Genomic DNA, 25,860 nt, shown 5'->3' on the forward strand with positions numbered 1-25,860 from the left:
CTCACAAGGCTTTGGTCAGCCTGAGGCTATAGAAGGCACTTGCCCAAGTTGCCACTTAGTGGGACTGAGCCTGGAACCATGTGGCTGGGAAGCAAGCTTAGTCACAAGTTTTCAGTTGCATCATCAAAACCATCATTTTAACCCTTTAGCATTCAGATTACTTTGTCAGACATAATATTTTTTTACATTATGATTAATCATGCATTACTCTGTAGGTTTGAAATTTTCAATGGTGTGACTATTTTTAAGAAAACAGTGCAGTATAAGAGTATGAGAACCTAGATTTTTTTTCTTCGCTTTCCTGACTGGCAGGTCTTTGTATTTTCTACTTTCACTGTTACTGCATTCATTTTGAAGATATTTGCTTACTCAATTCTGCTGAGTAAGCAGATATTTTCAAAATGAATACAGCAATGTATTGGGTGTGGTTAAGAAATTTGCTTTGCAACCATGTTTTTGTGTTCAGTCCCACTGTTTTCTGTTATAGCTCCAGGCTGACCAAAGCCTTGTGAGTGGATTTGGTAGAAAGAAACGGAAAAAAATCCAAGGTGTTTTGGCTAAATTTAACAGTTTGTGTAAAAGGAAAAGAAAACAATATCTCATCCAAACATTATAAGTGTTTAGAAAAAAAAATTATATATCAACTAAATTATAGCTGAGAGATAACAATTTACTCAAAGTAGCTACCTTCAGCTTCCACTGTGGCCTCAAATCAGCTCCAGAACCTAGTGCATGTGTTCCTCACTGCGTCCATAGCAAGATCTTCAAACACCTTGATCTTGGCTACCAGCTCAGTGTTGCAGGCAGAGTGGCCAGTGTCTTTCAACCACACCCCACATAGTAATCCATGGGATTACAATCAGGAGGCTAGAAATTGGGGTTGGTGAAATTGTAGAAATTCTCTGGACACTTGTGACTCTTTCTGGAGGTATGGTAAGGGAGCCAAATCCTGCTGTCACACCTATGTTCTCCCAGCAGCTTAATAGAGGCCCTGTTCAAAGATATGGGGTGGCATGACATAACTATCACTAGTAACACTCTGAAACACCATCACAGTTTTGGGGAAGTTAGTTTTCATGATGTCCATATTACATCTTACAGCCTTTATAGAGCATTGAGCAGCAGTCATGATGTCGGCATTTTGATGTCCAGCACGAATCATCATGATAGAGGTAACACTTTTCTAGAATTAAGATGGCTTCCTGTCTTCCATGTGAACTAATTTTTTCTCAATTACACCTTTAATCTTTATGCAGTTTGCCAATACATCAAACTGTTCCTTAAAAAAAAGGAGGCAAATAAAAATCATCAAATTAGCCTGAATACCTTGTATATGTGTGTGTGTGTGTGTGTGTATATATATATATATATGTGTGTATATATATATATATATATATATATATATATATATATATATATATATATTTGTGTCTCCTTATCTTGTGATTGCTGTCATACAAGTAGTGTCCTTCATTTCCTGTCTTCTGTAAAAACATGTCCAGCCAGGGGAAAATATTATCTAGTTTGGAAACAGGAAAGACATTCAGTTGTAGAAAGTCTGCCTGATGCAAATATGGAAAAACAAATGACTAAATTTGATACTATGACATGCCAATTTCTTTAATATACAACAGAATGTAATTTATCTTATTCTTATCAATCCTTCTTAAAAGTTTCTTTCTTTCTCATTGCAGATGGAATTCTACAAGGATTTTCTAAAAAAACTAAATCCTCAATTGTATTTAGGCCCAGACTGGGATCTTTATGTAATAACATTTCTTGCTGTTTTACTAGGGCTGGTCATTTTGTTACGACGACAAATGGGACAAGCAGCATAACATTGCTTTTGCTCATGTCTTTTCTATATGATGGACAAAATTTATTTGAGGATATTGTAAATATATGTGTAAATAAATTTTTCGATAAAGTTTATTGTATTCTTTTTAAAGAAAATATTCATTGTTGTTTTTAAAATGTAGTATAGTCACAAAGTAGGTAAGAGGTGACTATGTTTAAAGTTTGACAGTATAAAATTATGAGTTTAATCTATTTTATAGTCATTGAATGCAATACATTCATCATCATCTAATGTTCATTTTCCATGCTGGCATGCATTGGACAGCTTGACAGGAACTGGCAGGGCCAAGGGCTGCACCAGGTTACATAAGCCTGTTTTGGCTTTGTTTCTATGGCTGGAAGCCCTTCCTAATGCTGGAAGCCCTTCCTAATGCTAACCACTTTACTGAGAGTACTGAGTGCTTTTTACATGGCACCTTGGTCTTAGGATCTCAATTCTGTTGTGGTGGTCAGGTCTTCTTGAGTACAGCTATGTGCCACATATCTTGGTCTTCTGCCATCTCCTTCACAAGGTTCAGCATTTTGAGATCGGCTTTCAGTACTTCATTCCATATCTACCTGGGTCTCTCTCTTCCACATTACTTCTCTATTCAGAAAATAGGTACGAGGGACGTTCAATAAGTAATGCCTCTGACCCACTTGCAGTTGTTTGATCTAGCTGAAATTTTGCATGTGCAATCATTTATATCTCTATAGAGTAAGTAGCAAATTACAGCTCTGAATTAATTGTGGTTTCTGATTTACAGGTGTTTGAACCGAGTCAAGTGTGAAATGGAGCCTGTTGAGTGTCGAGCAGTGCTCCGGTTTTTGTATTTGAAAGGACACACACCACGGGAGACTTTTGATGAAATGAAAGTAACTTATGGTGATGATGCCCCATCATATGAGCTTGTAAAACGCTGGCATCGTGAATTCAAACATGGTCGGAACTCTGTGGAAACAGCTCCCAGATCTGGTCGCCCCCTTCTGCCATTGATGAGGCATCTGTCCGTCAAGTTGAGGCTGCTATTTTGGAAGATCAACGCATAATCATTCGCCAAATAGCCCATGAGGTCAAGATTAGTACCGGGTCTGTGGAAACTATCATTCATGACCATTTGCATATGCAAAAGGTGTCTGCCAGATGGATTCCCAGGTTGCTCACGCCTTTCCAGAAGCAAGAACGCGTCGAGTGCTCGAGGGTGAATTTGGAGATGTGACAAGAAGATGAGTCAAAATTTTTCAAAAGACTGATTACACAGGATGAAACCTGGGTCCATCACGATGATCCAGAGACCAAAGCCCAGTCAATGCAGTGGAAGCACCGTGACTCACCCCCTCCAAAGAAGGCAAGGGTGCAGCCCTCCGCTGGCAAGGTCATGCTCACAGTCTTCTGGGACCAGGACGGAGTAGTGATGACAGATTTCCTGGCAAAGGGTACCACAATTGCAGGACCCTATTATGCTTCACTTTTGAGGAAATTAAGAGAAGTTATCAAAATCAAGAGGCGGGGCAAGATCAGCAAAGGCATCCTCCTCCTGCAGGACAACGCTCCGGTCCACAACTCGCTTGTCGCCAGATCATAAGCACAGGCGTATGGCTATGAACTCCTCCCCATCCCCCTACTTTCCTGACCTTGCACCCTCTGATTTTCACCTCTTCCCAATCATGAAGTTGCTTTTGAAAGGAAAGCGTTTCCCAGATGATGCAGCCTTGATTTCTGAAGTCACGTTGAGGTTGGAGGACCAAGCTGGGTTCTTCTACAAAAACGGTCTCCAGAGCCGCATCAAACGATGGGAGAAATACGTAACTCTGGGTGGTTCCTATGTAGAAAAAGACTAATAACTGTGCCAAGTTTCGTTGTTCTACTGCTATGGGAAGTGGGTCAGGGGCATTACTTATTGAACGCCCCTCGTACTTATTTGACTGAAAGTATAAAACTTATCTCAAAAAGTCATAGAGATGCTTGAACTTTCACACTGAGTATGGGTAGATATGGAAAGAAATGATTATTTAAAAATTTTATTTCCATTGTTTAACATTTTAAAATTTTGAAAAAATTTCAAACACCAGTGAATATTTTGAGAATGGATTGAAATTTTGTTCCAAACATTTTATTGTTTTAAAATAGGGGTAAAATTCAGTTTTTAAAAATGTTTCACATTTAGAATATTTCCTTTACCATTAATGATATTACTCATTCTACAAATGTATAATAAAATTGAAGAGTTTTTCAAGATGTAAAAATAATATTAATATTTGAATACTGATTCCAGAAGACTGACATCTTTTATAATAGATACATCAGTTTGGTCTTTTTAGAGATAATAATTTAATCAGTTCATGTTTTTTTAGAAATGAAAATATATTCAAGAAAACTTATAGAAAATTGAATTAAGAAACAAAATAATATATTATTTTGAATAAAATGATTTCATCATGGTGTAGTAAATAGAAAAACACTCTGGATGTTATCCAGTAATAGTGGTAGTACAACTGACATTTCAGTATGGTTGGCAGCATCAGCTATAACAATCTGAAAGATGGAAAAAAAAGTAAACTATTTAGGAAAACAAAAAGACCAATTTCTTTCTTTGCTTTTAAGTTTCACAAACTTTCATTGACTTTCAAGATTAAAATGATAGTATAAATTTAATTTAAAAAATTGTAAAAATGATAAAAAAAGTTACTGTCCTCATCTATTATGGTAGATAAAGAAACTAAAGATATGAAGGCAGGAAAAGCTCCTTCTCCATTTGGAATCATTGCTGAAATGCTTAATATAGCTGATAGAATAAGATATGGCATTGTCATTGGTATAGTTAATCAGGTTTTACAAGAGGTTTCATACCCAGACTGGTATACTAGCATTTTAGCTAAATTTTACAAGAGTAAAGGAGATGCCTTAGAAGTAATTAGTGTTATCAAATTCTTGGACCAGCTCATGAAAGTTACAGGAAGAGTTATAGCTAAATTAATTAAGAGCAGAATTGGAGTAAATGAGGTGGGTACGATGTACCCAGTGTAAGTTATGGACACATAAAAGATGCAGCAATATCAAAGGAAGGTTAACTGAGAAGATAGTTTTTTTCGTGTGGCAGATGCACATGGCAATAAACACTCAAGATGTACAGAAAACAGATTCCATCACATGCGAGGGGAAAAAACTAGAAGTAGTTGATAGCTTCCGCTACATAAGTGACCCAGTCTCTAGTGGGGGTGGATGCTCTGAGAGTGTAGTGGCTAGAATAAGAATAAGAATAGCTTGAGCAAAGTTCAGGGAGCTCCTACCTCCGCTGGAAACTAAGGGCCTCTTAGTCAGAATGAAAGGTAAACTGTATGATGCATGTGTGCGAACTGCCATGCTATATGGCAGTGAAAAATGGGTCATGACTGTTTAGGACATGCGTAGACTTGAAAGAAATTAAGCTAGTATGATTCGCTGGATGTGTAATGTTAGTGTGCATACACGACAGTGTGAGTGCCCTGAGAGAAAAGTTGGATATGAGGAGCATCAAATGTGGTGTACAAGAGAGACAACTGCCTGGGTATGGTCATGTGTTGCATATGGAAGCGGACAGCTGTGTGAGGAAGTGCCACACCCTAACTGTGAAAGAGGTTGACCCAGGAAGACATGGGATGAGGTGGTGAAGCATGGCCTTCAAACATTGGGCCTCACAGAGGCAGTGACAGGAGACCGAGACCTTTAAAGATATGCTGTGATTGAGAAGACCTGGCAACTAAAGTGAGATCATAGCCATAGCCGATGCCAATGTTGCATGTCTGGCTCATTTAAAAGTACCCTTGATGCATTGGGTGACATGATATGCTTGAGAAGACCTGTTGAGTCAAGTAAAACCAAAATTGCAGCTGTGGCCAGTGCCCCCTGACTGGCTCCCATACTGGTGGCATGTAAAATGCACCATTCGATTGTGGTCGATGCCAGTCCCCCCCAGACTGGCTCCTGTGCTGGTGACGTGTAAAAAGTACCATCTGAATGTGATTGAAGCTAGTCCCCCTTGACTAGCTCTCGTGCCAGTGGCACGTAAATATGATCGATGCCAGGGCCACCTGACTGGCTTCCATGCTGGTGCAAGTAAATATCACTTTCTGAATGTGATCAATGCCACAGTTGCCTGACTGGCTCCTGTGCTGGTGGTATATAAAAAGCACCCACTACACTCTCGGGGTGGTTGGCATTAGGAAGGGCATCCAGCTGTAGAAACGTTACCAGATCAAACTGGAGCCTGGTGCAGCCTGGCTTTTCAGACCTCTGTCAAACTATCCAACCCATGCCAGCATGGAAAACAGATGTTAAATGATGATGATGATGATTGGTGAAGACCAAATTCTTAGTAAGCAGGGAAATAGACAGGACTTTCCTTGATATGTAGGAAAGGTGTAGGTAGAAATTCTATATGGTCTACCCAGTGCAAGTTATGGATACACAAGAGATGTATTGGAATCACAGGGAGGTTAAATGGAGAAAGTAGGCATTACATGTAGCAGATGTGCAGGAGCAATAAACACTAAAAATACACAGGAAATAAGATTCTTTTGGACTGCTCAGTAAGTTCCCTTGAGGCAATAGATAGTTACTAAGTGACGAAATTAGCAGTGGAAGGAGGATTTCTGAAAGAGTTACTGGAATGAGAAGGGGATGGAGAAAGTTCAGAGCTATTATGCCTATTAGTAATGAAATATCTATCTCAGATTGAAAAAGCAAATTGTATGATGTTTGTTATGAACAGCAATGCTAGTGAGATGTGGGTCTTGAATACATAGGACCTATGAAGATTAAAAAGGAATGAACTAGATAGACTGCTCCATTGGATGTTCAATGTAATTGTATGAGTATGACAAAATGCAAATATAATGAGAGAAAAATTGGATACATAATTCTTTCAGATCAAAATAATATAAGAATTATTGCATTGCATTTTTCCTTATTGAGTATACAAACCTACCATTTTCTTTTTGTTTAATTTCTTGAATAACTGTCGGTTTGTTGTCACAATGTTGCAAAAAATTATATTGGAATTTTCCAATATATTTTCTTTGAACTTATTTGTTTGCAATGATACATCAATTCCAGTAGCTTTTAGCGTTTTCACAGTCTCCATGTACTTTTGAAACAAACTATTCTTCCACAATAGATGTTCATGAAGATATGTGAGACCATCTTGTGAATTGATTGAAACATTTGATTGCCAGTATTTTTCAAAATAGCTGTCTTCTGTTTTTTCATCAGCTACTCTCATAATACAGTTTTCTAAGATCTGCTGAGTTTTCAATTGATCTGGAAATGGAAAGGAAATGTTCAAGTTTAACTGTGTAAAATATATTTCCATTATATACAAACGTTTTTCTTTTAGAGAATGTGGAGAACTGAAACTTGTGATACTCATGCCTTTCTAAAAAAAAAAAATACTAGTATCCTCAGGAAAATAAGTATAATCAAAAATTTAAAACCATCTGCTTCTTTGTCTTATATGTGTTATCTACAAAATATTTAAATTTCTCAAAGTAGATGGAATACATGGAAGTGGAACACCCAGAAAGACATGGTATGAAGTACTGAAGAATGACTTCAGGACACTGAACCTTTCAGGTGAGATGACAAAGGACCAAGATGCCTGGCACCTTGCTGTACTCAAGAAGACCCATACTCTGCAGTGGTGCCATGTAAAAGTGCCAGTGCTGCATAAAAGCATCCAGCACACTCTGTAAAGTGGTTGGTATTAGGAAGTGCATCTAGCCATAGAAACCATGCTTAGATGTTAAATGATGATGATGTTCATAAACCCTTACATATACGATGAGGTGCAGTTGCACAGGTAGAAATTGAAACAATAACATTGTTATAAGGTGGAAGAATCACTTTATTATAAGCTAAAAACCACAGCTTTCACTGTCAGCTTATCATTTTTGAACTAAACATAAATAAAAAGTATCACATCATTGTTAATTTTTACTGGTGCAATCACATGTACAATATTGTATCAAATACCAAAATGTATAATATATTTAAGGCAAACTCTGAAGAGACCACTTTTAATAAACAGAAGAGTGTGATGCTGTATATTAATGTAACATAAGCAATAAATAGAGAATTGTAATGATTTTAAAGGAATGGGTTGAATATGAAAAATGTTAATTTATTAAGAAAAGTTAACAGTAGTTTGAATGGATATGTAATTTTCCTTTGACACCTAGTAGTAATTGTGGCACTCCGTCAGTTACAACGAGGGTTCCAGTTGATCCGGTCAACGGAACAGCCTGCTCGTGAAATTAATGTGCAAGTGGTTGAGCACTCCACAGACATATGTACTCTTAACTTAGTTCTCGGGGAGATTTAGTGTGACACAGAGTGTGATAAAGGCTGGCCCTTTGAAATACAGGTACAACAGAAACAGGAAGAAAGAATGAGAGAAAGTTATAGTGGGAGAATACAGCAGGGTTCGCCACCACACCCTGCCAGAGTCATGGAGCTTTAGGTGTTTTCACTCAATAAACACTCATAATACCTGGTCTGAGTATCAAAACCATGATCCCATGACCACGAGTCTACTGCCCTAACCACTGGGCTATTGCACTTCCACTGTAACATATTCATAAAGATGAGATTATATATGGTATATAAAGTAGAACTGCCTTCAGAGTGGTGTTTCTCCTTTTCTTCACAAAAAAAAATTAATTATAGTTAATAATCACCATGTCTATTGCAATCAACTATTATTTGTAATGTAGACTGTGATTACAAAACTGTCAAGCAGAGTACTTACTTGCTATTGCATCTAGTGTAGATTCATTCTTAGAACAAACAATAATTTGATAATTTTCAGTTTTTGCTCTGTCATTATTACTGGCTAAATATAACCATTCTACCAGTTTGATCATGCGAAAACCATCTGTTGGATATTCATATTTCACAATTTGCTCAGGAAAGCTATCCTCAACTGAAAAGTATTTTGAAAATACATTAATAAATGAGTATTAAATATTAAGGAAACCCCCACTCAACTGGGTGGGGTTACAGTAGAAGGGAAGGTGGCTTTATGCCTAGTGTTGAGAGATAAAAGTATGATAGAAGGGCAGAAATGATAAATAGCTACTTCACATTGTACAGGTACAGATGAGAGTAGCTGGAATGAAGATAATGATGGTGATGAGGTGTCAGAGCACACTCTCAAGGTACAAGACGGTGGGTATAAGAGGGGAAATTGAACTGAAGAGGGAAATGTGGATGGTAAGTTCATAAATGTGAGAAGAGAAAGATGATTAGATATGTAATTAATAATATACAAGGAAGGCAGTGTGGCCAATGATAAAGGTACAAAAAAAAGAAAAGAAAAGAGAAAAAGTAGTTCATGAAGAAGTAGGTGATCAGTAGCAGCATAGAAAGGGTGGAGAACAACAATATAATAAACCTGCAATAAAAAAGAAAACAGGGAGCTGATGTGAGAATGGGGAAGAAAAAGATATACAAGGACAGTGATGAATATCAGAAATATGTAATGATGGTTGTAGTGAGTGAAGGACAAAGGTGGGGGTGTTGATGGCAGATACGAAAAGGTGTTAAAAATGGGGTAAGACAGTTCTAAGATGTAGCTCAGGGAAGAGGGATACAGTCGGCGGTGGCTATCCTTGAAAGGGAGGGCGGAGGTGGCCAATGTGTTCATGGCATCGGTCATCATATACCGCCTAACCGTCGTCCCCTGTCCGGATTCGTGGGTGAACAAGTTGGAGAGGCAAATCTTTCGCTTCCTGTGGAAGGGTTCCACTCCTCTTGTGAGACGATCTGTCTGCTGTCAAAAGCCATTAAAGGGTGGGTTAGAGATGCCTTGGCTGTTGATGCGCAGACATGCGCTGAGGTTGAGGCATCTTTGGCTCTACCTGGAAGGTGAATGGGTGTGGTCCCCGCTCACAAAACAGACGTTCCCCAGCTTTGGTGGTAGAGAAACCTGGTTTCGTCACAGACTAAGATCGAGTATGTGGTATTCGGAGTGCCGGAAGGCTCTCCTACGCTTCTGCAGCTTGGGCAATGCCGGTGGCTTTGGTACAACCGCAGCGTTCTATAGCAGGTTGGTAGAGGCCGGAAATGACGATACCCTGGGAAGGACCCTGGGTCTCGACGGTAATCTGTTGGACAGCCTGTTCCAAAGGACATTCAGACCAGGGATGCTGGATAACTTTCAGAAGTCCCTGGCCTGGCAGTGTTACAGAGGAGCATTACCCGTTCGCGATAAACTCACAAGGCATGGTCACGGTGGACCTTCGGCCTGTCCAAGATGCAGGCGGGATGTGGAAACAGTCCTGCACGCCATTGTCCGGAAATTTCGGAAGTGTGGGTTTACGCCGAACACCTGTTGTCGGACGAAGGAAGAGTACAGCTGTCGTCTGAGTCAATCTTTAAAATTGACCCGCCTGGTTTCATGACGAACGAAGGCAAGCATTGCTTTCTCGTGATAGTAGCTGTTGCGAAAGAGGTGATATGGAGGACCAGAGTGAAAGGTATAATGTCAGACACCATGACCTCCGGCACCGCCCTAACGAACTTCTTCAGATTCCAGCTGAAGAGGAAGGTGGAGCTAGAGAATAGGTGTCTGACAGAGTCTGTATTCAAAAAAAGATGGATGCGTGTAGCACGGATGCTGGGTGTGAAAGGCCCTGCATGAACATGCCATGATCACCTACCAAAAGGTTTCAGCTAAAATAACGGCTCGTGGGTTTGGCTATCCTGTTCTTTTATCTTCATTGTTTATTTTGTTTATTTGTCCTTATTTAATTTTCATTGTAATTTCATCTCATTGTAAATAACCCATTCGATTTTATTGTAAAAAGTTCCATGTTGACCCCAAACATTGTATTGTCCCCATCTGTGTTAATCCGTATGGATAATAAAGAAATAGTGACTAGTGAAAATAAAGCAAGGAGAGATAATATTTAGAATGTGGGATGGACGGTAAAGGAAGTGGTTTCAGGGAGAGGGGAAGGTAACTATTGAGTTGTCCGGAAAGTTCGTGCCAATTTTTAAAGGAAAGAAAAAGGTCAATAAATACTTGCCATTACATTTTTAATGAACCATTTTGTTGCACAATGCGTCTCCATCTTTCCTTTAACTTGAAAATACCCTCTTCCCAGAATTGAGGTGGTTTCATGGCAAAGAATTCATGAAGGTATCTTTTTACATCATCCAAGGAATTAAAATTTTTATCATTAAGACTATTCTGCAGAGACCTGGGTAAGTGAAAATCCGAAGGAGCAATATCTGGTGAATATGGAGGGTGGGGTAACACATCCCAGCTGAACTGCAATAATTTTTGTCTGGTTCTCAAAGCATCAAGTGCCGAAAATGAACTTTCTTATCTTCCATTTTAAAGGGTTACAAAATTAACACAGGTTATAGGAACATAAACTTTCTTCCACGAAAAGATAGCTTAAACTGTGTTCTAAATGGAGGTGTAGTCAAATCCTATTTTATGAACTCAACCATGTTCTAAAGTAAGTCGAAAGGTAAGCTACTATAAATTGGCATGAACTTTCCGGACAACCCAATAGTAACGTAAAGAGCAAGAAATATGTTTGGATTTTATTGTCATATGATTTATAACAGATGAACAGTACCATTGTTATAAATGTGAAGGTGGAAGGTGTTGGGAAGTTGAGAGGTGGGAAGAGTTTGACAGAAACAGGGCCCAGTGAGTGTATTCCCAAATCTAATGCTTTTAGCATCCCACTTTTACTGTGACAGATGGGTTTTATTGAATATGGTGAAATACCCTACCTTTATACATATATATACATAACTACATACAAAGCAATGTGCAATCACAGTAAAAACATGTTGGTCAATGTTATATATGCTGCAGAAAACTTTTTAATATTTAATAAAAAAGTTTTGGATGTGAATAAATCCCTACTCTCTGCTTGGTTATCAATTCATATATAGGCAGAGTTTACGAAAAAAACAAAAGACGAAGACAGGTGGTGTACAAAACAAACAGATGTATTAGTATAATGCTCAGGAATAGAAAAAGTCTTTTACATTTTGAGCCTACGCTCTTCTACAGAAAGGGACATAGAAAAAAACAAAGAGAGAAAAAAATGAGTGTAGTGGCTAACGATCTATCATGGTGACTGCCGGACAGAAGAGTCACACAGGTGAGCATATATATATACATGGAGAAAGCCTTCGACAGGGTCCCCCGATCCCTTATCTGGTGGTCAATGAGGAAACTAGGGATAGATGAATGGTTAGTGAGAGCTGTACAAGCCATGTACAGAGACGCTGCTAGTAAGGTGAGGGTTAGCACCGAGTACAGTGAAGAATTCAGGGTAGAGGTTGGGGTCCACCAAGGTTCAGTCCTCAGCCCCCTCCTATTTATCATAGTCCTCCAGGCAATAACGGAGGAATTCAAGACTGGATGCCCCTGGGAGCTCCTCTATGCTGATGACCTTGCTCTAATTGCTGAGTCTCTATCAGAACTGGAGGAGAAGTTTCAGGTGTGGAAGCAAGGTTTAGAATCGAAGGGCCTTAGAATCAACCTAGCCAAAACCAAAGTCCTAATAAGTAGGAAGGTAGACCAATCACAAACGCCTTCAGGTAGATGGCCTTGCTCGATCTGTAGAAAAGGCGTAGGTAGAAACTCCATAAGATGCACCAAATGTAAGCTATGGACATATAAGAGATGTAGTAATGTCAAAGGAAGACTAACTAAGAAAATAGTTTTTATCTGTGGCAGATGCTCAGGAGCAATAAGCTCTGAAAATATGCAGAGACCAACTTCTATCACCTTTCAGGGAGAAAAACTAGAAGTAGTTGATAGCTTCCGCTACCTAGGTGACCAAGTCAGTAGCGGGGGCGGGTGTGCTGAAAGTGTAACTGCTAGAGTAAGAATAGCCTGGGCAAAGTTTAGAGAGCTCTTACCCCTGCTGCTGACAAAAGGCCTCTCGCTCAAAGTAAAAGGCAGACTGTATGATGCATGTGTACGTACAGCCATGCTACATGGTAGTGAAACTTGGGCTGTGACTGCTGAGGATTTACGTAAGCTCGCAAGAAATGAAGCTAGTATGCTCCGTTGGATGTGTAATGTCAGTGTTCATAGTCGACAGAGTGTAAGTACCTTGAGAGAAAAGTTGGACCTAAGAGGCATCAGATGTTGTGTGCAAGAGAGACGATTGCGCTGGTATGGTCATGTGGCGAGAATGGACGAAGATAGGTGTGTGAAAAAGTGCCACACCCTGGCAGTTGAGGGGACCTGTGGAAGAGGTAGACCCAGGAAAACCTGGGTCAAGGTGGTGAAGCACAACCTTCGAACTCTAGGTCTCACCAAGGAAATGACCAGAGACCGAGACCTGTGGAAGTATGCTGTGCGTGAGAAGACCTGGCAAGACCAGTGAGAACAATCAAAATCAAATCATATATCAGAAAGCAGGGGTTAAGTGACCCATCCGTTCGTGTCCGCTGCCAGCCTCGTCTGGCACCCGTGTCGGTGATACGTAAAAGCACCATCCGTTCGTGGCCGTTGTGCCAGCTCTGTCTGGCACCTGTGCAGGTGGCACGTAAAAAGCACCCACTACACTCGTGGAGTGGTTGGCGTTAGGAAGGGCATCCAGCCGTAGAAACACTGCCAAATCTGACTGGGCCTGATGAAGCCTTCCGGCTTCACAGACCCCAGTTAAACCGTCCAACCCATGCTAGCATGGAAAACGGACGCTAAATGATGATGATGATGATGATGATAATAAGGAATAAGTAATGAAATTGTTGTTTATAGTGCTCAGGTGCACAGCAACACATCAAAGGTGCATGTATAGCACATACAATTATGTACAAAACTCAGGAAAATGAACAGCGTATGAGTCATGATATACATATGAGCATGCGTATGGAGGGGTGGATATCAGGTGTAGTGTTGCTGACTTTAAGGAAGCATGGTGGTTTTTAAAAGATACAATGTCTTGGCAACTAACAACTGATGCAGGTAGTTTGTTTCGTGCATCAGCATCACTGAGTGTGAAAAAATGTTTTCAAAAGTCACAGAGGGGTGCTGTTTTCTGACTTTGTAGGTGTACTTATGTGTGTTAGACACGTGGAGCTCAAAAGGTGCTCAAGGTGGTTGTTGGCATGATGGTTAATTATTTTGTGGGTGTTTACCAAGTCAGTTACCAGACGTCAGAGTTTCAATTTCTCATTTCCCAGGGTAGCAATATAGCCAGAGGGGAAGCAGATAAGAAAAAATTTGCCAATGTTCTGCACCGTGAGGACCAAAGACTTGAAGTATTTCGTGTAGCAAGACGGTGTGCGAGAGAGAATTGTGATGTGGTAGGAGAGAAATATGTTTGTATGGATGATGGTTCACTTGCACTAAACGAGGCTGCAAAGAGAGAGGTTTGGAGACGCCTCTATGAAAGGTTGCTCAATAAAGAGAATGAATGGGAGAAAGAGAGTTTGCCGAATGTCAACCCAACAGAGGGACCAGCTATCCGAATTGACAGTACCTTGGTAGTTAAAGCAATCAAGAGTATGAAGGCAGGGAAAGTCCCTGGCCCATCAGGAATCACTGCAGAGATTCTCAAAATATCTGGCAGTGTCAGCTATAGCATAGTCACCCGTATAGTTAACCAGGTGATACATGAAGGAGTCATACCCAATGACTGGTGTAGCAGCACCATAGTCAACTGCTACAAAGGAAAAGGTGATACCTTAGATACAAATAATTACAGAGGTTTCAAGTTGCTGGATCAGGTAATGAAGGTCACGGAGAGGGTCATAGCCCAACTAATTAGGGAGAGAATCAGTTTAGATGAGATGCAGTTTGGGTTTGTGCCAGGGAAAAGCACCACTGATGCTATATTCCTGGTAAGACAGATGCAGGAGAAATACCTAGCCAAAGATAAACCTCTGTACTTGGCTTTCGTTGACATGGAGAAAGCCTTTGACAGAGTCCCCCGATCCGTTATCTGGTGGTCAATGAGGAAACTAGGGATAGATGAATGGTTAGTGAGACCTGTGCAAGCCATGTACAGGGATGCTGTTAGTAAGGTGAGGGTTCGCAACGAGTACAGTGAAGAATTCCAGGTGGAAGTAGGGGTCCACCAAGGTTCAGTCCTCAGCCCCCTCCTATTTATCATAGTTCTCCAAGCAATAACAGAAGAATTCAGGACAGGATGCTCCTGGGAGCTCCTCTATGCTGACAACCTTGCTCTAATTGCTGAGTCACTATCAGAACTAGAGAAGTTTCAGGTGTGGAAACAAGGATTAGAATCAAAGGGGCTTAGAGTCAACCTAGCTAAAACCAAAGTCCTAATAAGTAGGAAGGTAGACAAATCACAAACACCTTCAGATAGATGGCTCTGCTCGATCTGTAGAAAAGGCATAGGTAGAAACTCTATAAGATGTACCCAGTGTAAGCTATGGACACATAAGAAGTGCAGCAATATCAAAGGAAGGCTAACTAGGAAGATAGTTTTTGTATGTGGCAGATGCTTAGGAGCAATAAACACAGGAAATGTGCAGAGAACAACTTCCGCATCATTCCAGGGAGAAAAACTAGAAATAGTTGATAGCTTCCGTTAGCTAGGTGACCTAGTCAGTAGCGGGGGAGGGTGCTCTGAATGTGTAGCTGCTAGAATAAGAATAGCCTGGGCAAAGTTCAGAGAGCTCTTACCTCTGTTGGTGACAAAGGGCCTCTCTCTCAGAGTAAAAGGCAGACTGTATGACGCATGTGTACGAACAGCCATGTTACATGGCAGTGAAACATGGGCCATAACTGCTGAGGACATGCGTAAGCTCGCAAGAAATGTAGCCAGCATGCTCCGAGGGATGTGTAATGTCAGTGTTCATACTTGACATAGTGTAAGTACCTTGAGAGAAAAGTTGGACCTAAGAAGCATCAGTTGTAGTGTGCAAGAGAGACAATTGCGCTGGTATGGTCATGTGGCGAGAATGGATGAAGATAGTTGCGTGCAAAAGTGCCAGACCCTACCGGTTGAGGGAACCTGTAGAAGAGGTAAACCCAGGAAAATCTGGAACGAGGTGGTGAAGCACAATCTTCGAACATTAGGTCTCACCGAGGCAATGACTAGTGACCGAGACCTTTGGAAGTATGCTGTGCATGAGAAGACCCAGCAGGACAAGTGAGACCATAACCCATGGCCTCTGCCAGCCCACTTATGAATACCTTTCCTTCTTGGGACACAAAACTCTGCTTGCAAAGACCTGTTGAGGTAAGCGAAATCGGAATCGAAATCTCTCAAAAATCAATGGAAATTGTCGTTGTGATACCAGTGCCGGTGGCACGTAAAAGAACCATCCAAACGTGGCCGTTGCCAGCGCCACCCCAACTGGCCTCTGTGCTGGTGGCACATACTAAGCACCAACTGATTGTGATCGTTGCCAGTCTCGCCTGGCACCGTGCTGGTGGCACATAAAAAGCACCCACTACATTCACGGAGTGGTTGGCATTAGGAAGGGCATCCAGCTGTAGAAACACTGCCAGATCATATATATATATACATATATTATATATATATATATATACATACAGACATATGTATATATATATACATACATATATATACATACATACATATATACACATACATACATACATATATACACATACATATATACATACATACATACATACATACATATATACACATACATACATATATATATATACATACATATACATATACATACATACATACATACATATACATACATACATACATATGAAACCAGTAAGTTAAGGGGATGTAAATAAATGAACAGCAGTTGTGAAGTTGTGATGAGGGAGAAACACAGAGACAATACACATACACTTACATATATACATACATATATATACGATTGATTTCTTTCAGTTTCTGTCTATAAAATCCACTGACATGGCTTTGGTTGGTCTGAGGCTATAGCAGAAGACACATGCTAATTCACCACACAGGACCATGTGTTTTGGAACCAAGTTTGTTACCACACAGCTACACTTGCACCTATGTATATATATATATATGTGTGTGTGTGTGTGTGTGTATGGGTGTATAGATGTATATATGTGTATATATATGTGTACATATTACATGTACATATATATATATATACACATACACATCTACACATATACGTGTATACATATACATCTATATCTATAGAAATACATCTATACGTATACATGTATATATATACATTTATATATATACATGTATATATGTACATTTGTGCAGATGTATGTATGTATATATATATATATATATATATATATATATATATTTATATATATATATACGTTTAAATATTTGTTGTGCAAGATTTTTTATGTGAAGTCGTGTGTTGAAACAGATATTGTTATATTTCGGAATGGTCATTTTGCCAGTTTAGCCATAGACTACCAGTACTAGACACTGAACTCTGGCTAGAAATTGTGAATAATAAAACCCAAATCCTTCATTCATACTATGCCAAACCTATGGCCTCAAAATACTTGATCCACCGGAACTCAGCCATTGCGGAGAATGCCAAATTCAATATTTTGATGGCAGACCTCGTCAGAATAATGAGAAATGTGTCACGCATGTGCGAGCCCACAGAGTTAAAGAGACTCATACAATATTTCATTCACCGCATGCAGTTCTCAGGTTACAGCCATAAAGAAAGGATCAGAGTATACAAAGGAGCCATAAAGAAATTTGATAATATATTATGTAATGATAGGAATGGGATTTGCCCACTCTATAGGAACAAGTCATGGAACACTATAGAAAGAACAAAAAAGAAAATAGGGAAGGCCAATTCTTGGTATGATAGCCATAAATACCAGAGTGTCATGTTCGTTGACACCACCCCTGGAGGTGAACTGGCGTACCGCTTTAGAAGGACCCTAGACAAACTTAAGCTAAGAATTAAGGTTGTTGAAAAGCCAGGCAACCCTATCAAATCTATAATTGGTAGAACCTATCCTTTTAGTAGAACCCCCTGTACAGATAAGTACTGTACTGTATGTAGATTTAGCCTACAAACAAACTGTAAAGCCAGAAATGTAGTCTATAGTATAAGATGTATAGAAGGACAATGCAGTAACAAGATAATGACATACGTAGGGGAAACGGCAAGAAGCATAGGAGAGCAGGTAAATGGACATTGGAGACAACTCAAGGAAGGTAAAAGCTCATCGATTCTGTACCAACACGCCGAACAGGAACACGGGGGAATCAATCAACAATATAGAAATTAAAATATTGTCCATACATAGAACAGATGCAACAATCAGACAAATTACAGAAGCTACACACCTAATAGAAAATAAACCTAGCCTCAATAGAAAACTAGAATGGAGCACTAGCACACACCACAACATATGATGATAGAGGATCCCGAAAACATAATAAATACACAGATAAATAAACAAATAGAAATAAATAACTATATATATATATATATATATATATTATATATATATATACGTTTAAATATTGTTGTGCAAGATTTTTTATGTGAAGTCGTGTGTTGAAACAGATATTGTTATATTTCGGAATGGTCATTTTGCCAGTTTAGCCATAGACTACCAGTACTAGACACTGAACTCTGGCTAGAAATTGTGAATAATAAAACCCAAATCCTTCATTCATACTATGCCAAACCTATGGCCTCAAAATACTTGATCCACCGGAACTCAGCCATTGCGGAGAATGCCAAATTCAATATTTTGATGGCAGACCTCGTCAGAATAATGAGAAATGTGTCACGCATGTGCGAGCCCACAGAGTTAAAGAGACTCATACAATATTTCATTCACCGCATGCAGTTCTCAGGTTACAGCCATAAAGAAAGGATCAGAGTATACAAAGGAGCCATAAAGAAATTTGATAATATATTATGTAATGATAGGAATGGGATTTGCCCACTCTATAGGAACAAGTCATGGAACACTATAGAAAGAACAAAAAAGAAAATAGGGAAGGCCAATTCTTGGTATGATAGCCATAAATACCAGAGTGTCATGTTCGTTGACACCACCCCTGGAGGTGAACTGGCGTACCGCTTTAGAAGGACCCTAGACAAACTTAAGCTAAGAATTAAGGTTGTTGAAAAGCCAGGCAACCCTATCAAATCTATAATTGGTAGAACCTATCCTTTTAGTAGAACCCCCTGTACAGATAAGTACTGTACTGTATGTAGATTTAGCCTACAAACAAACTGTAAAGCCAGAAATGTAGTCTATAGTATAAGATGTATAGAAGGACAATGCAGTAACAAGATAACGACATACGTAGGGGAAACGGCAAGAAGCATAGGAGAGCAGGTAAATGGACATTGGAGACAACTCAAGGAAGGTAAAAGCTCATCGATTCTGTACCAACACGCCGAACAGGAACACGGGGGAATCAATCAACAATATAGAAATTAAAATATTGTCCATACATAGAACAGATGCAACAATCAGACAAATTACAGAAGCTACACACCTAATAGAAAATAAACCTAGCCTCAATAGAAAACTAGAATGGAGCACTAGCACACACCACAACATATGATGATAGAGGATCCCGAAAACATAATAAATACACAGATAAATAAACAAATAGAAATAAATAACTATATATATATATATATATATATATATTTTTTTTTTGTCGATTCGATTTATTATTATTATTACTAGTATTGTTGTTATACATACATACATACATACATACATACATACAAGCATATCTAATGATAATAATAAGTGGATGTAAACACATGAACAAAATAAGAATAAACAAAAACAACAACAAAAAAAACAAAATACAAATTACATGAACGTATATAAACAGAAGATACAAATATTACAGGCATCCCCCCACATACACACACTAAATAAACATAGACGCACATAGAGATATAAGCATGCGCAAATGAAGACACAATAGAAATACAAAATGGCTGACGGTTAGTAAGGAGAGACACAAATAAGAAAGAAGAAAACAAAGGACCACTGATGTGGTCACAGGAGTGTGACGAAAGAACTCTGGCCGAAATAAGAGTAAGATTAATGTAAAAAATAAATAACACTGAAGCAAAATAACACCAAATATATAGTGCGTGTGTTTTTATTGGCTAAACTGGCAAAATGACCATTCCGAAATATAACAATATATATATATATTTATATATATATAATATGAGGGAATATTATTCCAAACTTACAAGGAAAAATTCAATTTAGAAATACTAAATCAAATTTTACAACATATAATATATATATATATATATATATATATATATATATATAAATTAGAAAAAAACCCACCTTTTATCAATTCAATATTGAAAAATTAAATTATACCATTTAGAAAAATTACATATTATATAAAGATTAAATATAAGATAAAACATATAACAATGATTAAGTAATAATTAAAAATAAAATTATATCATAATTACCTAATTTTTTTGGTATTTTATGAAAGTCATTTACATAAATTTTAATCAATGATGATATGGTATCCATGTCTATGACTGAGCTTATCAAAAACCTGATATTTAACAAGAAAAAAATACAGTATTATACATTAAAATACAAAAGTACTTAGCTAAATTTTTAAAACAGTCATAAGTGAAACATTAAATTAACAGTACAGTGGCATGAGAAAAGAAATAGGTTCCATAAATATTTACAGACATTTTTTAAAAGTTCAAATAATTATCCAAACAATTTTAAAATTTCTTATACCACCAACAAAAAATAAAGGTTCTGTGTCAAATGTTCTCAAAGCTGAGTAATCTTATGTTTTCGGAAGTATGAGGGAGTACTCAAAGGAAACTGGAATTTTGCAATATTATTTTATTCATTTAGTTTTATATGTTTACACTTTTATCCTCTTCAAAGTATTCTCCATTTGAAGCAATGCATCAGTCCAGGTGCATTTTCCACTATTTGAAGCAGTGCTGGAACTTTTTTAAAGTGATGCCTTTTAATGCCTCCATCGATTTTTTTCTTCACCTCTTCTACATCTGCAAATTCCATATCACCAGTGATGATCTTCGAAAAAAAGGTCCAGATCAACTTCCAACTTTTCTTTCAGTTCACGATATGCATTTAGTTATAACTGCTTTTGATCTTCCGTGAGCAAGTGAGGCACAAATTTTGATGTTACTCTTTTCAGTTACAATTCCTTGCTTGAAATTCATGGGTAGGAGTTCTAGGACACACTAATCATATCTACAAGTTTGTCAACTGTTTGGTGACAGTCCTCCAAGATCAGTTCATGAATTTTCATTCGTTCGAGAGGTTGATGGTTGTCCTGAACAAGTTTGGCCTTTAAGTGACAAGTGACCATTCCTAAAGTGTGAAAACTACTTGTAAATTTGTGTTTTGCACATGGCAGCACACTTGTAAGCTGTTTGAAGCATGACAACTGTTTTGGCTGCTATTTTTCCCAGCAGAAAACAGAATTTTACCGAAGTGTGCTGTTCCTTCATTTTAGCCATCACAAAATTGATGAACAGGGAAGAAGCACTGTAAAACAAAGACACACCACATGGTAGTATGGCCTTAGCCACCACCACAGGTCAGCACACTGATGCCTGAGGGCCATATAAAGTGGCTTCTAATAGCATAAGCCTGAACTACAACAGGTTTATCCCACAGAGAACGTTTCCAGTTACTTTTGGGTAGCCCCTCATACATCTTGTCAGGAGCCCAGCAAAAGGGAGGCAACTAAAAATATACCTTCAGCAGTACTTCGCATTCATCACTTTGGCAAGTTCTACGTAAGCTCGGTGCATACAAATAACTTGTGAAGGCAAGGTACAAATAGGTAGTAAGTTCAGTGAGTACTTTAGTCCACAGATGTTCATGAGGGCTCTGTCCTCATCAGCCTTGTATACATTTACAGTTCAAGACCAGATATCCCTGAGAACTTTTATGGGCTGATGACATGTTTTTTATTGCAAAATCTTGTCAAAAACTTTGCAGAAAAATTCCAAAGCAGGAAGCTCTAGATACATCGAAAGATTAAAATACTAACTGGTAGCTGAGAAGAAAAACAATATCAGTGTTCTGCTTGAAGGAAGGGAATAAATAGGAGATGTATTATAGTGATTGTAATTCATTTTGTGTCTATTTTGCATTCATACTGTGTCTATTTTATATCAGTTTGGATGAATTGTATTTTGGATAATTCAGTTTTTTTTTTACATATATATATATATATATATATATATATTGTTTATTTTATCACTTAAAAAACAACATATTTATTTTTAAAAAAGTAGTCATACAAATGTTTCAATATGTGTTAGCTTCATGAATTTTTTCTTTCAAGCCTACCTATGTTGTTGATAAGTTTCGTAAGTTGATAGCTTGTTCACTACTCTTTGCAAGTCCAGTGGGTTTATGATACTGTTGTATATCCAGACATTCCAATAAATATGTTTATTAGGAACTCATTTAGGCAAATTCTGTAGTTTGCAACAACTTTCGTCTAAATACTTACAAAATTATGAATGAGAGATGACTGAATAATTTTCTAATTCTGACTGATTTTTTTCCTTTGTTTTTAATGGAGAACAACAAATGAGACTAGAAACTAGCTGAAGATCAATAGTCAGTGCCAAATACTAGATTGTATTTAAGAACAAATCACTCAACAGCCCATTAATTCCATTATACCCCTCCTTTACTGTCTAAATCTTTCATGAATCAGAGCTAACAAAAGGTTAATTTGAGGAACAGGTTCATCATAGTAATTTATAGTTAATTCTCATAATACTTTATGGTATGATCATTGCACACTACCATAGTCGTTTCAAGTTAATCAAGTAAATGATAGACTAAACTGCCTAAGGGAAAAACAGCCTTTCCTGCTTAAGATTACAGAACCTGAGATATTTTGTAGTTTTGTCATCAGTTCATCTGATTCAAAAGAAAACAACAAAAGTAAGTAAAAGCAAGATCTACTTTGACACTGAAAATAAAATATCTATTTACTCCAATAATAATAATAATCATAATAATAATAACAACAACAACAATAACAACAACAATAACAACAACAACAAAAACAATAACAACAACAACAATAATAATAATAATAATAATAATAATAATAATAATATTACCTGTAAAAATTATCAAATGATATTAGCCACATACTGCAGCTAAGATTATCAGTTATCTGTTTCAATGTATCAACTTCAGAGTCTATAACTCTTATCTTCACTACAAGATTGTCATATTCACTTTTCACCTCCAAGATCCAAACATGAATGAAATAAGTTGCTGAGGCTTGATGACCTTTGTATTTGATGCAAAACCAATCTGGAATATTAGTCATACTTTGTGCTGAATGCAATTCTATATTCTTAGCGTTCAAAATGGAAGACTTTATGCAGAATTCTCCACAGCCTTGATTTTGATCCCACTTGATGTTAATATCAACAAACATAACAAGTGAAGTTGTAATAGCAGTACAAAAAGCTTCTTGACAAATAGCATCAATAATTGGGCGCTTCAAATTATCAATACTTTCAGTATATAATAATGGAAAACATTCTTGGGGACATTTATGATGTTTTATGCAATTGTTTATATTAGGATTTGCTTCCATTTCATCCTCATATGTTTCTGCAGCATATTCCTCTTGTGAAATGCTATTTAATAGTGCAAATATCTTTGAATGAATTACATCATATGTATAGTGAGCAGGATAGAGGGTATTCAGTTCAGAACAACTTTGAATAAAATTTTGCCAAATATATTTGCAGTCTCCTGAGATGCATAGAGCAACTGGATCTCCAACAACAATGACAACATATTTAGCTCTTGACATTGCAGTGTTTAGTAAAAGTTTATTATTCAGAAAGTTTGTGTATTCTGCCCCATTACAGAGACCTGATGAAGTTGTATATACAGTGCTAATTATCACTACTTTGAATTGTTTACCTGCAGGTTACAAAATAAAACAGGAAGCATTAGTATTAAATCAATGTCCAATGCTTATGTACAAAAAATAATACTTAATAAAAATCTTTAAAAAAGACTTAGTATGTTCAATGTTAACATATAAAGTTATATATATATACACACACACAGCAATAAGAAAATGGAGGGGATCAAGAGGTGGTATTCATCAATTTTTAGACATTATATTATGTCTATATATTTATTTTTTAAAAACCATTATAACAATATATATACATGTATAACATATGCTTTACATATATAATATATAAAAATATAAAAATACCAGTAATTATTAAGATATATAACATAAAGCATAGGAAGTAGAATAGTATCTTGCAGCTGTTTCAGCCAAAAGGTCATAGTACCCCACTTTACTTCCATCCCTTCAGTGAACTGAAGTATTTGGTAGATAAGATTATGGTACTTGGGTGTGCCTCTGGGCTTCGTCAGAGAGTTTAGAAAGTTCATAAGGTTAAGTTATAAATATAAAGGTTAAGTTATAAATATAAATACATACATATATACATAAATACATATCTATATATTTATATGTATATGTATATATACATAGAAAGGAATCATTATTATTATTATTAGGTGTATTAAATTATTCCTATTACATAAAGTATAAACAAAGGAAAGAAAAGATTATCAAAAGTGAAATAATAGTGGAATTTAAATGATCAATCTATCTTAAGATTATTGTAGTTATGTACGAATGAAAAGGTATATAAATGAGGAATACTCAAATTCCGCCAAGGTCGACTTTGCCTTTCATCCTCTCGGGGTCGATAAATAAAGTACCAGTTTCGCACTGGGTCGATGTAATCGATTTAATCCCTTTGTCTGTCCTTGTTTTTCCCCTCTATGTTTAGCCCCTTGTGGGTAGTAAAGAAATATATAAATACACACACACACACACAAACATATATATATATTTACGTACAAACATACCCATAGGTACATACATATTTCATGTATTGAGAAGAGAGGATTACTGTAGTAGTTTGCATTTTTCTTTTTATATAATTATGATAATTATACTTAAACATATTTACATATATACATATAAATAAATATGTGATATGTTTTCTACTGATGGCTTAAGATAAAGGTCCATAATAAGTGGGTAAGAGTTTATATTAATACCTGTGATATTAGTCGGTACTAAAAGTAATAAATTTCCGGGTATTAATCAAGGTACTTTATTATTTTCCATTACTTTTTGTTTATCGAGTTGCTGAAATGTGTGTGTGTGTGGGGGGGGGGGATGGTCAGTCCCATAATCTAATTGGTCAGCTATTGTTTTGAAAGGCCATGACTTTGTTATGGTTGGTTAATGGATAACCAGTAGCATAAACAACAAACTAGGCATAAATATATATAAATGTATATAAATAGAAAGCAAAAAACAAAAAATTCAAGGTTAACTATTAGTAGGTAGGATAGTAAAAGTCAATAAAGAAATTAATATAGGGACTTGACTCTATTATCTTGTACTAAATTAAGTTATGTTAAATAATGCAATATATAAGAAAAATGCGGATGAAATTATATATATATATATATACACACACTTTCTCTATAGTCTGTGTCTTTCTCTTTCCTTGCCTCTGATTCTTCCCCCACTCTATCACATTTCTCCATCTTTCTTACTTTGCACCATTATTTCTATTGCTAAGCCAATCCTATTTCTTCTCCCTTCTTTAATTCCTTCCTTCTCTCTCTCTCCTCCTTGGTGCCTTTGTCCCTTTCTTTCTCTCTCTCTTTGATTCCTTGCCCCCTGCTTTTCTTTCTCTTTCTACCGTCCTCTCACTTCAAACTGGTCTTTCCGGCTTGACCCGTTGCCACGTTAACACTGTTGTCTTCGTTTGCTGCAAAGGCATTTTTCAAATACGCCAGCCAAGATAAGTTAAAAATTGTCTGAGGTTGTAAGACACCCACTGTTTTGTCCTGTTATTACTATTCTAGTTTTTTATTTCTATTTTTTGTTTCTTGTATTTATATTCGTGTGGCATCCTGTCCTTTTTTCGTATACATTCGATCCTCTTTCCAAGAAATCTAATGC

General features: G+C 37.3%; 2 protein-coding genes across 4 annotated transcripts in view; one reads left to right on the forward strand and one right to left on the reverse strand.

The window, feature by feature from the left end:
* The window catches only part of LOC115211719 (protein sel-1 homolog 1), a 58,561-nt gene extending 56,613 nt beyond the window's left edge, over positions 1-1,948 (forward strand). For all 3 annotated transcript variants that reach the window (XM_036503344.1, XM_036503343.1, XM_029780375.2), the window contains one exon: positions 1,695-1,948. In XM_036503344.1, coding sequence (XP_036359237.1) covers positions 1,695-1,838 — 144 coding nt within the window. In that variant the 3' untranslated portion in view covers positions 1,839-1,948. The remainder of the gene's footprint in view (positions 1-1,694) is intronic.
* A 1,898-nt stretch (positions 1,949-3,846) lies between these two features.
* Positions 3,847-25,860, reverse strand: part of LOC115212339 — a 92,582-nt gene continuing 70,568 nt past the window's right edge. Inside the window, exons 15-19 of the mRNA XM_029781204.2 lie at positions 22,949-23,771; positions 20,270-20,361; positions 8,622-8,795; positions 6,804-7,135; positions 3,847-4,372 (exon numbers count right to left, since the gene is read on the reverse strand). Coding sequence (XP_029637064.1) covers positions 4,274-4,372; positions 6,804-7,135; positions 8,622-8,795; positions 20,270-20,361; positions 22,949-23,771 — 1,520 coding nt within the window. The 3' untranslated portion in view covers positions 3,847-4,273. The remainder of the gene's footprint in view (positions 4,373-6,803; positions 7,136-8,621; positions 8,796-20,269; positions 20,362-22,948; positions 23,772-25,860) is intronic.

This window comes from Octopus sinensis, linkage group LG5, assembly GCF_006345805.1.
Source record: "Octopus sinensis linkage group LG5, ASM634580v1, whole genome shotgun sequence".
Lineage (NCBI taxonomy): Eukaryota > Metazoa > Mollusca > Cephalopoda > Octopoda > Octopodidae > Octopus > Octopus sinensis.